The 15,458-nt window shown below is 40.3% G+C and overlaps 1 protein-coding gene across 4 annotated transcripts in view; it reads right to left on the reverse strand.

Moving 5' to 3' along the window:
• Positions 1-7,488: 7,488 nt before the first annotated feature.
• STAU2 (staufen double-stranded RNA binding protein 2) overlaps positions 7,489-15,458 on the reverse strand; it is a 169,474-nt gene continuing 161,504 nt past the window's right edge. For all 4 annotated transcript variants that reach the window (XM_068672105.1, XM_068672103.1, XM_068672104.1 and 1 more), the window contains 2 exons: positions 9,570-9,658; positions 7,489-8,731 (listed from right to left, as the gene is read on the reverse strand). In XM_068672105.1, the coding sequence (XP_068528206.1) occupies positions 8,638-8,731; positions 9,570-9,658 (183 nt within the window). In that variant the 3' untranslated portion in view covers positions 7,489-8,637. The remainder of the gene's footprint in view (positions 8,732-9,569; positions 9,659-15,458) is intronic.

The following is a 15,458-nucleotide window of genomic DNA, read 5'->3' on the forward strand; positions in this document are numbered from 1 at the left end:
GAGACCTTTTCTCCATTAACACCAGCGACAGGACCTGCGGGAACGGAGTTAAGCTGAGGCAGGGGAAGTTTAGGCTGGACATCAGGAAGGGGTTCTTCACAGAGAGAGTGGTTGCACACTGGAACAGGCTCCCCAGGGAAGTGGTCACTGCACCGAGCCTGACTGAATTTAAGAAGAGATTGGACTGTGCACTTAGTCACGTGGTCTGAACTTGGGTAGACCTGTGCGGTGTCAAGAGTTGGACTTGATGATCCTTAAGGGTCCCTTCCAACTCAGGATATTCTATGATTCTATGATTCTATGATTTAGTGAATGCTGAATAGATCTACCCAAACTGAAGACAACTGGCTGGAGAGAGGGATGACACCCTGCTTCAGAGGAAACTACAGCCTGATGGTTCAGGACATTCTCCAAAGAAAGTTGCATAGGAAGAAGAGACTCTTAGCTACTGAGTAAAAAGCAGGGTTTGTTTGTTTGTTTGTTTGTTTTTGTTCTGTTTTCCAGTAGAAAATACCTGATGAGGTATTTTCTCCTTGTGAGAGGGTGAGAATCCAGTGTCAGAATCCCCAAAATGTCTGGAGGAGGAAGTCACAGAACTCACCCGGTTAAGATCAGAGTGTTTCTGAACGTGGGTAGTCTTCTGCTTTGAATAGGTGACTGACTGACTGCCTGTGGACTTCAAGACCTTTTGTGTTATATCTCAGATGCACAGAGATTCTTCCATACGTGGTTGCCCCCAGGTAAGACACCTTAACATTTGTTTGACTAGAATGTAGGTGAAACACACAGGTGTATATATATGTATATAAATATGTATATGTATATTAAAAATCTATACATTAGCATATACCATATACTGATATAGTATAGCAAATATATTTTTATAAATATATAATATTTAAACCCATTCAGAATAGCCCAGCACTGTCCCCTTTTCCAGACTTTGCAAAACTATTTTGTGTTTATTCTTTAACTGAAAGAGAATGTGAAGAATTGTTTGTAGAAGAAAAAGCAAACCATGATTTTTTTGGGAAGGATTTGCTAGGGATTTTTTTGCTAAGTTAAATTTTAATAGAAAATAGAAAAAAAAAAGAGAAATATTAAGTCCCCTTTTTCTCACAGACTTTCACTTCATGAAAATATTTGCATTATCTTTCTGAGATCTGTGTGGAAACCTCTGCATGAGCTTTGGCATGGTCCCAGCAGTTAGGGGTGCAACAGATGCAGAGGGAAGGGCCAGAAGTTTTCTGCACTTATCTTCAGATGCCTGTGAAATTTGCAGCAAAACTTAAGGGTACATAAGGGTGTCAAGGTCTTTCTAGTGTCCTTTCTTCTCAATAAGCCACTTGGATTCCTCTGGAACATTCCAGCAGGCTGGTAGATCTGTCAGTATTTCAAAAGCAGTTTCAAAATGGCTCCAAAGGTGATATTAAAGATAATTATGCTCAACTGGGATTAGGTTTTCAGAAGACATCTCAAAACCTTGCCTTTTCTGTTTTACTTTAACTAGGTCAGTGCCATTAGCATTCTGGCCCTGGGATATTTTGTCTATGAGTTAGAAGAAACACTGAAATAGTAGCAACATCTTTCTCTGTGCCATGTTGATCATATGCAACAAATATTTCACAAAAATAAGAGGAGCATTGTTGCAAAAATCAACTGTACAGCCTTAGGCCTGGTGACTCTTCTTCTGTAAGGAACTATTTCTTTTCTGTGCTCATTTAATTGTTTACTCCTTCCATCTATTGTACATGGAAAATACAGTCTCTGATTACCAGATACCTACCTGCGGTGTTTCTAATGCATCTGCAAACAATTCCCAACGTTCTGAGTCATCCCTGGGGTTGAACTCACAATTAATAGCCCTAGTGATATGACTGTTAGGGACTTAGTAAGATTGTGTGTAATAGCTGGTCTGAGTGTAGTTACTGTGCTGCACTCTTGCTTGGTACATCTTCCATAACAAGGAAAAAATTAAAGCTTCACTTTTACTTTATATTTTGTTCCAATATAAGGGAAAGTCAAGTTTGATTTGTCATAATTTGTCATTTTATGATAATATAAGGCAAGAAAGTTCAGTTTAAGTTCTTCTTGACTTAGCAGTACTATATTTGATCTAGCTAGCTACATGGTTTATGGGGACAACACTGGATTAAATTTAGGCTCTGCTGATGTCAATAGACAAACTTCAGTAGATCCTGGAGTTCAGGCTTTCAGTTCCAAAGTATTCAGGCCTGTCTTTAGGCATGAGTAACACAGTTTTTGCACCACAGAGAGATATCACATTTTCATTTCATTTTGCCTACCATATTTAAATGTGTGCTCTTTGCTTAGAACTACACGTGAAGACCTTCTATTTTTAAGCCTAAATAAGTGCAACAGAAACAAATCTCCAGCCCAATTCAACTGCAGTGAATTGAGGTGGAGAAGTTGTAGGGGGATGACTAGAAAGGGGCCATTTGAAGGCAGGGCACGGCACTATATTGACTGCATTATTATTGTCCTTGAACATTTTTAATAGGTAACAGTGGCTTATAAAAAAGAAAATATCCTTCACATTTAAACATAAGCAAAAGTAAATAAGCAGACTTAGGTGATCTGTTTTAATGCATGAAGAAAACTCTAATATATTGTAGTGAGAGGCATAACCTGTCTTATCTAGGCAAATTTTTCCCTCATGTATTGAGTGCTGTTGGATAAAACTTCACTGGCATTTAGGCTCCCCTAGATCCTGGTTATTGTAAATAAAAGTAAAGTTTGGCCCTTGAGTAAATTATATTTTCAGATTAGCAACCATTCTGTTTTGCTTTCCCTCTTCTCATAAATCAATTATTGAGGGCTATTTAATTAAGAACAGATTAGAAACATTTTCATTGTTGTTCTTTAAATTTCCTTTGTACTGGAGTGCTATGGAGTTAAAACACCAAGCACAAAAGTGCACAGCCAACCATGACTAACAGCATAAAGCAAATAACAAGCTGTATGATCAAAAATGAAAGCCAGCGCCGGTCATGTGGAATAATAGAAATCATACCACCAAAACACTTCATACGCATCTGATCTACCAACATACACACTTGCTCAGCCCATATCATGCCTCAGGAATGCAGCTGCAAACAGAAAGAAACCTGCACAAGCAGTAAATACCCAGAGGGGAAGCTGTTTCCCGTACCTCATACGGATGGTACCTAACCTCTTCCGTGGGAGGTTCGCCGGCTGTGGAGAGCAAAAGGCAGCAGTTACTCAGGACATACTTTTCTTTCAGCTCTTGTGGAGGTGTCCTTGGGGAGCTACACCAACTATACTTGCCAGTCACCATTGCTGCAGGTGTAGCTGGGAACAGATAACTTCCTGCATTTTAGCAAGGAAGCTGCTGAAGAACAGGCATGGGCCATTCCCATCTGTCATGGAACAAGGTCCCCCCAAAGAGCACAAAATTATGCAATATGGTATTCAGGGCTCTGACAAGTCATCGTCTTCACCATCATTAAAAATAACCTTCCACACTCTGCTGAGTTTTCTCTGGCATTGCAAAGGACATTCTTAACTGAGCAAAGAAAGAAAATTTTATCTGATTATGGGGTGTAACTGAGAGTGGAGAAAGCCTGGGTGTTTCAGGGAGAGGATGAAGAGATTTTACCGTGTGTATTTTTTACATAGGGTATTGGAACAAACAAACAAAAAGCCACCACCAATTCTCTGCCTGTTAGCTGGAAAACAAACCCAGCTTAAATTTTTTTCTCAACTCTCACTGCAGGAAGTGGGAAACTTTCTGCTGGTTTGGAGGGAATTGGAGCAAGCCAAAGAGAGCAGAAGAAAAACAAGCAACCACCCACCAATAAAATGCATGTAGTAAAGGACTGTCAGGGAGATCAAGGGCTTTGCTTACTCTTCAGGAAGGGTTTGATTTCATTGTCATTTCAGGCTGAGCAGAAGGGGATTCCATATTCCCGCAGTCATCCATCTCAACTACTCCCCTCGTGATTTTCGAACCTGCTGTGGCTCAGCCCCCTTCCTCACGCTTGAGAGTGGAGAGATGGCAGAGAGAACAAGGACCTGCTATGCAAATACCTTTTAAAAATGCTGCCGATGAACACCAAATCTTTTAAATCCTGTAACTATAGCTTCAATCAGGTGAGATTACATGCTGGTATAATTCTCTGGTGAATTTGGTGGGGACTATAGCCGAGGGATAAATTCATCCCCATTGTAGGTGAATGCTGGGGTGGCTGGGGAAGAGCCCCAGAAATCTGTAGTATCCTCTTCTTCAGCTCTGCGGCCCTGCTGCTGCTGTGTTTCATATTTGTTGGAGGCAGCACATCTGTCCTTTTGGAAGTCAGTGCTGCATGTGTCAAACCGAGAACAGAAACTTCCAGAGTGTGTCGATTTGTTGACAGGCCAGTGTGCAACTGGAGATGATAACTCAGATATAAAAGTAACCATCTGAATTCTCGTCCTTCGAGTCGTATCAGATACACTCATTCTTCCATGAGGGTTTTCCTGTGCAAGTCCTTAAGTCACTGATCTCCAGAAGGTGTTGAAAAGATTTTCTGAGAGGATACCTAAGGGTCCTATTTTCTCTTAAGCATAATTCCTCCCGATTAATGAGGGTTGTAGATTCAGGACTGATGACAATTTGGGTTCTGAGTGCTTAAAGTAGAGTTGAGCACAGCACTCACCACAGTGCCCTCTGTAGTCTGCTGGATAGGCATTGTTTCCAGCCTTGTTCCCAAGCACCAGTGTGCCCCTCAGCTCCACATCTGTAAAATATGGCATTGCTCATCTCTGAAAGTGCTCTGGGATGGGAGATGTGGGATGCATGCTAAACTGGGAAGTAAACTATTCTCAGTTCTTTGCAAACAGAGGATTGGCCAAGTCTCTACCTCAAACAAATCAAAAATAAATAAATAGAAATGATTAACTTCTGTCAGAAAACCCAACTCAACCCTTTTAGGACTAATAATAACATTTGAAACATATTGATCCTTTTCCAGTGTTAATCACTAGCTAATTATTAAACAAAGCTAAATAGAAACATTGTTTTGTTCCACGTGCCAACTCTTATCTGAATTTGGGAAGCAAAATCAGAAGAAAAAAAATGGGCTGCTGAAGGAAAAAAAAAAATGGAAAGGAAAGGAAAGGAAAGGAAAGGAAAGGAAAGGAAAGGAAAGGAAAGGAAAGGAAAGGAAAGGAAAAGGAAAGGAAAGGAAAGGAAAGGAAAGGAAAGGAAAGGAAAGGAAAGGAAAGGAAAGGAAAGGAAAGGAAAGGAAAGGAAAGGAAAGGAAAGGAAAGGAAAGGAAAGGAAAGGAAAGGAAAGGAAAGGAAAGGAAAGGAAAGGAAAGGAAAGAAAGGAAAAAACAACTGCTTTTTAAAATCACTGGACGTAAGTTCTCCCTGCAGCTTTCAAGATTGCTGCCAGCTCAGGAACTAAGAACAGCTGTGAACCAACAGGATCAGAGATGAGCCCACCGGCTGCTGCAGCATCTCTGGTTACAAGAGTCTTCCTTGGGGTCTCAGGGAGGTTGCTAGCAATAGTGCCAAACTACATTTAAAGTGCATTTCTGCACGTGTGTGAATACTGCAGGGTTTTCAAGAGAAACTTTTTGTGTAGGTAGACGAGCTGAAGCCTCTGCCCCGAGACAGGGAGCCTTGGAGCGCGTTAAGCACTGAAATGCCATAATGGAGATCAGGTGCGGTGTCTGATGAGCTCCATACTATGGTCTCTGTGCTCCCCTCTGTATCTGCAGGGAGCAGGAACTCTTTCTTCAGATTTATGTCAGGAAAAGCTCTGTCTTAGCCTCCACTGGAGCCTCTTTGGTGAGGCTTTTAACCTGTGGCTTGGGAGGTGCTTTAAAAACTGCCATCTGTGTGTGGCTTTTCTTTCAGGCTGCACAAAACTGCCTGACTTGCGATTACGACAATCATTAGTCAGTCCCCTATTTGGAGACTAGTTAGAAATCCTGCTACTATATGGCCCCCCTATGTTTCAGAGAAGAACAAGCACCACCACCTCCCTCCCCACCCAATCACTTGCCTTGTTTTTTTGCCAGAGTGTGGATCAGGCATGAGTTTGACCAGCAAGAGGACCTGAGATGATGACAGTTTCTTAGACATGACCTTTATTTACTGTTGCCTCAAATGGAGGGGGCTGAATGAGCCACCTTGCACCTAGACAGCCAGATGCCTGCATTTGGTCTCAATTTGCTCACTCAGAGTGAGGAGAGCTCCGCCACATCCACTGCAGCAAGCCTCATGCTCAGTGCAGAGGCCGTCTGCCATGAATACAATCAAGCAATAACCTGAAGATTACTGGACATGTTTTTGTGGCTGTGCCTGGGGAATGGCACCTGGTTGGTGGGGTCAGAGGCAGGTGAGCACTGTGATGCTATTGCTGACGCCTGTGATGGAAATGACAAAGGCCTTGCCATTCCTGCTGTTGTGGAGCATGGGAAGCTTTCTTCTACTGTGACTGAGGATCAGTGGGAGAGAAATTATCAAGCTGTACCCTCAGCTTCCAAACAAATCAGTACAAAGTACATTTGCTAAAGTGTTTCTCTGTGGTGACTGTAGTGTGAACACACTACAGAGGCACTGTTAGGGCCAAGAAGACCACACTGGCAGTCTCCTTGTCACATTCTCCCCAGCAAGCTCACCCTCTTGCCCTGAGGACAGGGTCTTCAAGGAACCTGTTTGTCCTTTCTTTTGCTCTTGTTCCCCATGGGAGGAGGCAGTAACACCGTTTGTATTTTGTGTGCTGGACGGTACTGCTAAGGCACAGACTGAGCCTGCTTCTGAACTTAGCTGGCTGCTAAGATGAAGGAGCAGAAGAATTTCTGCTCTTGTTGCCATTTGGGCAGGTACTGTATCCCTGAGAAAGACAGTGTGCAAGAGCTAAGTATTTCTGTATTCTGCTACCTTAATAACTTGAGGCTGCCAGGTGCCAAATGCCTCTGGAAACCTTCCAGTTCTGTGGGAACTGACAGGCTCAGCTTGTTCCCGACTCCTTTGCACGCCACAGAGTCAGACCCTAGAAAAACTGCAGACTCTTAGCACAAAGGCTCCTCATCTGTTGCGGGGAGAGTGAATCATACCCCTGAGAAACATGAAATAGAAAGAAGAACTCCACATTTTTTAGTGACTACTGACTCTGTAAGAACATGATACACATTACTCTGAACGCCTGTCCCAGAGGTGAATCAATGGCACTGTATCTTGCACCATTTCCTTACAGTGCTGCATGAGTCACTTGGGTTTTGAGCCCTGGTTTACACACTTCTGAAATCTCGTGCAACGTTGTCATGGCTGTTATGCAGTGGTTCTTTATGTGTTTATTACAAGGGGTTTACAAGAGGTATCCATCTATTTTGGATGAATAGATGATTTAAATACCGTGTTGAGTGATCTAACACAGTAAGTTTGTAGAAGGTGGTGACACGGGGAAAGGAAGGTTGAACACAGGCTTTGGCATGATAGCTAGTTGTTCATTCATTTTAATTGCTTTTTGTCCTCTTTTTTTTTTTTTTTTTTTTTTTTTTTACCTCATTCTTTTAACTGCCTACCTGTGAATGATAAAGAAAGAGACGACACTGTCATTGCACACATGAACTGATGTGGTTTTACTGCATTTGGCCACACACTTCAATGAAATGCGCTGGTACAGAGTGCAGCCACAGGTCTTATCTCTGCTGCTACTCCTTTCACAAAAGAACGCCCTTAACATCAATGTTTTTCCTTCCTTAGCTTGATAATGTTGCAATCATACCTTTTGCTGTTGGTCAGAATGCAGAGATTAAAAACACTCAGTTGATGCAAACGGTGGGTCGATACAACACACAGAATGGGGTGTAGATGTGCTTCACACAACAGAGAGCAGAATCGAAGGGGAACATGTCGCTTGGAGGCAAGACGCCTCTTTAATTGATTATGGCAAGGAAAATCAAATACCATATCTGCTTTTTCCTGGAGTATATCAAGACTGATCATAACTAACATCTGTTCATGTTAAGCAAATACTTGTCATGATTTCAACTTCTGTTTGCATACAACTCTGAGTAGTGCATCTTAAAGTCATACATATTCATATAGAATGAAGAATGCATAATGTCTGCATAAAAAGATAAGCTGTATGACTATATATGAAGACAACAACTACAATTCTCACAGCACTGTCATTGGTTAATTTTAAAATATTCAAGCATTATTTAAAAAACAGTAAGCTGAACTTAAAACTACACTACGAAAAATTGTATAACTGAACCAATGCTGACTTCCTCAGTATTAATCAATTTTAAAGTTTCTTTTTTTTTTCTTTTTTTTTTTTTCTTTTTTCTTTTTTTTTAACCTAACACTTTTGTTAATTAGTTGTCATTTTAACCTCCAGTAACATGATCAGATTTCTTCTGCCTCTGGGCAATTGAGTTATGCTCTGATCTTGAGTTCTAAGGGAAATGTTCAATTTTATTTTTTTCCAGAGTTGAATAAACAGTACCATGTATACTATCTCATGTTAGAATAGTGTTGTCTTCACATAAGACTCAAATAATGGTATTAGTCATTCATTTCCTTGTACACATACACCCTATTGCGTGTTGACAGGTTTATAAGGATGCAGTGGCAGCCGTGGGTGCTGGGAAGCTCCTAGACGACAGCCTTTGAATCCTTGCAGTCCTGAGCAATGGTGCCTGAGTTAGTCTGTTTATTGTCTGCTTTCTCTCCCAGATGCTTGACTTGTCTGAAAGATTAATACATTAACAAGAGTGGTAAGGTCCAGGGTTGCACATCTTTAAGACATGTTTATTAGCAGATGGCACATGAGATTCAAAGGTCACTGTGGAAGGTAACATTTTAAAGTGAAACAACAATATTTATGTTCAAATACTATGCTGATGAGATCATATGGAAAAATGTTTCTGATTAAATTAGTTTATAAATAACCACGATATATCTATCGAAGACTCCAGATGCCACTTATAGTCTTCTTTCTCCTATTCTATTACACCCTAATTTATTTAGTAATACCAGACTTTCTCTTTATGTAAACAGACTAACAGCTGGAAAACAACTTCTATACTGGACAGTCAATCCCACTTTCCTAAATAATTGAAAATCCAGTGTGAAACCTGGGTCTATTTTCTGCTACTTAAACCTAATATTCCATATAAGACTTTTTAAGACCTGAAAGGATTTTTAACTTACTTTTAAATTCTCTAGGGTAAAATTCACCTTACAGACATAAGGACTTACTGGAAGATAACAGGCAACATCATGTGCTATAGCATTTTGACAAAAATCATCTTATGCTACTTAAAAAGAATCCATACAATAAACAGAAAATCCTGTTCCTTAGGATTTCTATAGAAGATTGACTGTCTCATAGTTCATTACCAAATATTATCAGTAACGCTGAACCTGAAATCCTGTTTATCCTCTCAAATTGTCAAAAACTATATGCAAATTCGAAAGGAAATTTTTTTGCACAGGTTTGAAAGGGCAGCTAAGCTCTTAATTAACATTTCTTATCTCACATGCCACACAGGCATTAAAATGCAGAGGATTTAAATGGTACTTACTTTTCAAGTGATCCATTTTCAACTTTCATAGCCCCTTCCACTGGATCCAGTCCTTGTTCTGAAAACTGTTTCAAGGCACTTAATGCTGCCTAAAGAAAAAATGAATTGTTAAAGAAAACACTAACACAGCTGTATTAAAACCAAATGGAAAAAGGTGTGTATTTTGGTATTTTGCATCTAAATCTTTTCCTGTATGTAGAAATCATTTAGACGGCACAGCTAATAAAGAGGGTACAGAACAGTGCCATGATAAACAGCTGTGTTTGTGCATAGATTTGGGGACACCTTCTTCCTGGGTACATGAGTGACTTCCATTTGTGTTAATGAAAGCTGCATTACCTACACGAATAACATGATATACTTTTAGAATTCTTGCCTTTGTTCCCTGTAAAGTCTCTCCAGCTTCCTCATGTGTTTTCCTAGAGCTTGCGCTTCCTGGAGCGCCTATGATGCCTGCAGATGATTGCGGAAGGTGTGGGCAACAGGGGCAGCAGGGCACTACCCCAAGACTGGATCTTGAACAATACAGAAGAATGATGTCTTATACATAGGCCAGTGAACTGTACTAAGCAAGGTGAACCAATATGGATTGATTATGAAGCACCAGCAACAGAAGAATGATCAATTTTTAGCTTTCATTGTTACTGCATGATTGCATATTTTATTAAGCAGCTTCTCTCTCAACTTCATGAGTCCTGCTTTAGTTCTGCAAAGCACATGTTCCTCTTTCCCCTAACTGCTTTGGCAACAGACAAATGATTTTTTGTAATGAATTTAGCAAAGGTTGGTTATGAAACTGTCAGACACCTTGTGCCTCACTTTGAAAACACAGCCAGCACAATAAAACAATTGAAGTCCATTCTGTCTTGAAGGTGAAAGGCAAAGCAGAGTTGAAAACCAGATTTTTCTATTTAATCACTCCCCACCTAATTTAAAGTATTAATCACAGGGAAAAAGAAAAAATAGACACTGCCACCCAAGGTAACAACACAAACACTGGACTGACTGCAGGCCATGTGGCGTTGTTGTTCACAGTGAGGCCAGCAATTGCTGTTTAGAAAATTGGAAGTCGTTCTCTTTTTCGTTGTTGGGATAGAAAGAATCTGTCTCTATCTTCTTTTCCCATTCCTTTTGGGCAGCAGGGGCTCTGTCCGAAACAGGAGCTGCCATTGTAATGAAGTACTAGATTTGCTCTCATACTAATTCTTTGCCTGGATTCTCTCAACAGCTCCTTCCCTTGAAAGGTATGTTTATACAACTTAAATATTATTAGACAATGTGTATTTTGGCAAGATGAATAACAGTGCAAAAATTGCCAGGCTGCCCTAAACTAAAAGACCATGCATCCCGGATTTGTCTATAGTAAGGACTAGCTGCTAAAGCTACAGAAGGCTGCATGAGGTACTCCCACCCATAATGTGTGAAGGTGGAATCCTTCTAGTCTGTAAGGCTTTATGTTTTTTGTCCTAGTAAACAAATGAAAAGCTAAACAATTCTTAAACTGTCTTGCCAAATATCAGATTATTGCTGTTACTTACTCATCCACTCTTCCTTTGCCATGTATTCTGGGCCCCCTGTATCTGACAGCAACCCTGCATTCTACTTGCTCCTTATTCCCATCCATTCACATAATTATTCCCTTCATTTTAAAATCTCTGCTGCCCACATCTTACTTTTTATTACTTTTCCATGCCACTGCTTGTCCCATAAGGGCTGAAGGAGCGTCAGCCCTTCACCTCAGAAACAACTTCTCCCACTAAAGTATCTATCAGTTTTATCACCCTTCAGATTCTTCAATGAATAAATTCTTCTTTTCCTCATTTTTTTTTCTGTTTTCTTGACATTTTGATATATTTGCATTTCTTTTGACATCTCTTTCTCTACCACCGCACAGTGTCTGTTGCAGTTTCAGACGTGTATTCTCAGCTCCTATAGGCTCTGATCACCATCTGCCTTTCCATTCTTGATCTTGACTGAAGAGCAAATCACTAGGTTTGCTCTAGCCAAACAATTCCTCCTAGTGGCAACAAGGTTTTTTTATCTACTCTTAACTTCTGTTTGTTCCAGTAACACAACACCTTTCTTCATCCTACTTTCTCCCTTCTGCTCCTCTTCTTGGGATTCTTCTCATCACAGTGCAAGCACTACTCAGCAAGTGAGATGGGGGGATTTGGGCTCCTGTGCTTCCTTGCACAGGACTGCTTCTGTGTTGTACTTAGTGATCATGGGCTAGCAATGGTCTGCACCAAACAAACCAAGAGTTAAGGACTGGCACACAAGAATCTCCTTTTTCTCAAATCCATGTTTCCTGATCAACATTAGCAAAACAATCAGATCTCATTTATTCTTATGTATGGTATAGCCCAGAAGGCATTCCTAAGCAGCAGTGTAAAGAGAGAAGGAAGCTAAGACATCTGCTCCTCCTACACAGCATTACTGCTACCTCATCTGCTTTTCAAACCCACCTTGTTTACATTTTTAAATACCCATTCTTAGCTTCCTGGTCTGATGTGTGATTGTAAACTTGTGGAAGAACTGTTCAGGTTATTTGTTTGTAGAAGTGGCTTAGACGGGGAAGCCCCTAATCATAGTAATAAGTAGTGTCACGATTTGAGATTAGATCACAAGGTGATTAGGTGAAATGCAGAACAGACTAATGTTGATCAGTGGTCACCGAAATCCACAGATCATCAAGAGATTAATTGGACCAACACAATCCTCCTTTCCACAATTGCTTTGAACAAACACATTTGTTACTCGTTTCTGCTTTACTCATTGAACAAGCTATTGCAAGGCAGATCACATAAATTACAGAACAGCCTTCATGGTTGCTTTCCAGAAAAAATGCTTTGGAACATCCTGGAGAAACATGAGCCAATGTCTCAACAGGAACAGATCATGAGGGCAATCTCTTTCCTCCTCCATCAAGAAGGGAAGTGCTGAAATACAAAATAATGAACTCCTTTGCCTGTAAGCACAGATTTTTACTATATGGATGTCAAGGATGTAAATATGGAACATCTAGAGGAAATATATAAAATGAAGGTAAGATTCAAGGTGTTGTCTTAATAAGACAACAAGCATTTTTAAAAACAACACAACATCCAAATCCTAATGCTTGTACGGTGTGTCGCCTCGTTTCTCCATCTCACACTTTTCAATTATGTCCTTCCCAAGCTCAAATGTTAAATGGTAAGATCTCAGATATATTTCTGAAACTAGATTTTAAAGGGGAAAGTAGTGGAAAGCAGTCCTGCACCTGTATCCCTGATCTTCAAGTGGAGGTGACAGGGGTGTTTGTGTGAGCTGTGCTGAAGAGCCAGCCCTCTACATTGTCCTTCATTGCTGGGTTTCTCTCCTTTGCTGCGCTGGAAGCTGATGATCTCTTTGAAAGCTCAGGTTTCTCACTACTGAGTCCCCACTCTCTATCTTCTGCCTCGGTCCCATATTTTTTTCCAAGCCATCCCAGTGTCCCTGGTCTTCCCTTCATTAATATCTGCTCCAGAGTTCTGACTCTTTCATAGCAGAGGAAAAAAAAAACCTCTACTTCACAAATTTCCCTCTGCCTAGGCCCCTTCTTTTTCCTGCTCCTAAATGTTCTCCCATGCAGGAGCTCCAGCTGCTCCCAGCTTCCAGAGCTAAGCTGCCCTTCCTCAAGCCCTCCCAGCCTCCTACAACTTACAGCCCCTCTTTATCTCCAGTTTCCTAATGTATTTCCAGGTTTACATGAGATTTGATTTCTTTGCATGGAAAAATGTCTCTTCTTCCTATAGGTCACCTGTGGGGGAATCTAACTACTTATATCCTGACTTCTGCAACAACGTTTGAATTTTGGGAAAGTTCCTTTCCTTTAAAATGTCCATTAATGGGAGGTGACTGATGGGCAGTAGAGGAATGATAGAATGGGCCTTACAATGCCATTAAAACTCCCCCTTTTCTTTGTTCCAGTTCTCCCATAGCTCGTTCGTATTTGGGAGAATCAGCAATGCTGAGAGAGGTAATTAAACAATACTTTGAACCTTAACAGATGTCCTTAATGGTACTCCTTGCCCTGTTGTACCCTAGACATACATGAAGATGCTGGATTCAGGAAGGAAGCTGGTAGCAGGGAGGCTGTGACCTGAATAATCAGCAGAGTGACACAGAGCCCAAGTAATCCGCATTGAAGAAGAGTTACAAGCAGACACTGGGCTAATTTAATCCATGATTCAATTCTATTAGTCCAACAGATTTACACAACTTGGCTTAAATATAACTTGTGAATGGCAGATAACTTAGGTTAAATGAAAGGAAAGAAAAGAATGGAACATTTGACAGCGAATCTGTGTGAACAATTTCCTCTTTTAAAGCTCACACTTCCTTCCATTGATATTTTTCTTACAATAGAGCATCTGCACAGATACAGAGAAATTTTTCTCTCCCCCAGAAGATTTTACAACTGTTTTGTGAGAGAAGCCCCATAGGTTACAGAACGATGTCCTTACACATTTCTTGTATCACTTGTTTTCTGTGTAGCTACAACAGTGCCAAAAATACGATGCCAACAGGATGCACTGCACTGCTAGCTGTTTGTCCCTTGGCTTGCCATTTCCACTATTAGTGTGTGTGTGTGTGTATCAGGATGGGGATGGATGTTTCCAGTCATTTTTAGCTTTCCTCAAGTCAATTGGCAATTAGTAAATAGAACTGAAACTTGTGAATATTCTTCCTGTTTCTCACCCTGGGGATTAAGTGTCTTGTAATGACAATCTAGTAACATTAGATCATACTTTCAGCGAGAATTGCAGACAGGCACTATACTACTCCATGTGCATTTAAGCCCACATCCTCATGATAAATTTTTCATGTTTGTTTTAGTATGTGGCTTGTGTTTTTCCTCTTAAATCTATATTGCATTTCACATTATTCTATGAAATTGAACATTGTAAAAGTTTGTTGTTCTCTGTGGCTCTTCCAGTTGACTTCTGAGTCTTCAACATCTGAGACAATCATAATAAATACTCTGCTTAGTATTGTTAATTTACTGTGAGATGTCTCCTAACCTCAGTTCTCTAAAACATGAAAAAAAATATTCAGCTTGGACTTAATCAGTGTTTTCTGAAGACGTAAAATTAAAGGCAGAAACACTTAGTGGTTCAACCACTGGACAAAGTCAGGGTCCAGAGTGGATAATGAAGTACAAGATTTTATTGTATTTAGTAGCTGGGTCTGAGTCCAAGGTTGAATCTGCAAATGACTCAGTGTGATCATGATGCCTGTAAGGCCCATATGACATATGCATGAGCAAATATCAGGCTGCACTGAAAGCTGTGGTAAAAATGATAGGCAGATAAATCCCTGGTCCTTGATTTCACTTTCAAGCCAAAAGCCTAGACAAGAGCAGAGTTGGTGCATGAACTAATCTCCCAACTATTATATTTTACTCAGTATTCATATATGTTTTTTCTACACTAAGAGAAAAGATGTCCTTCAAAAGCAAAGAGGCTCTTCCTGCTCCCTGACATTTGAGGCCTCAAAAGACAATATCATCTACGAAATAACACTGCAGCAATGCTGCCTGCATCAGTAATGAGATGCACTTCATGACTTTTTAATATGAGGCTTTAAATTTCACATTTAAAAGCTATTGAAAAAAAATCATCACAACACAGCTGTTGAGGTGAGCTTGAGGACTTAGTGTCCCAAACAAAGCAACTGTTTAAATTTGTATGTATTTAAATTATTGTTTCTTGGTGATTGTTTTTTGCTTTCTCTGGTGAAGATATTTTTGACCAAGCTTCTACTTTGCTTTAACTTGCCCACACCCAAAATTGCATGCACACACAAATGCACAAAAGGAAGATATATTTACACATGTAGACCTAGATACATACACACAAAGTAGCTAAG

This window comes from Anas acuta, chromosome 2 (assembly GCF_963932015.1).
Source record: "Anas acuta chromosome 2, bAnaAcu1.1, whole genome shotgun sequence".
Lineage (NCBI taxonomy): Eukaryota > Metazoa > Chordata > Aves > Anseriformes > Anatidae > Anas > Anas acuta.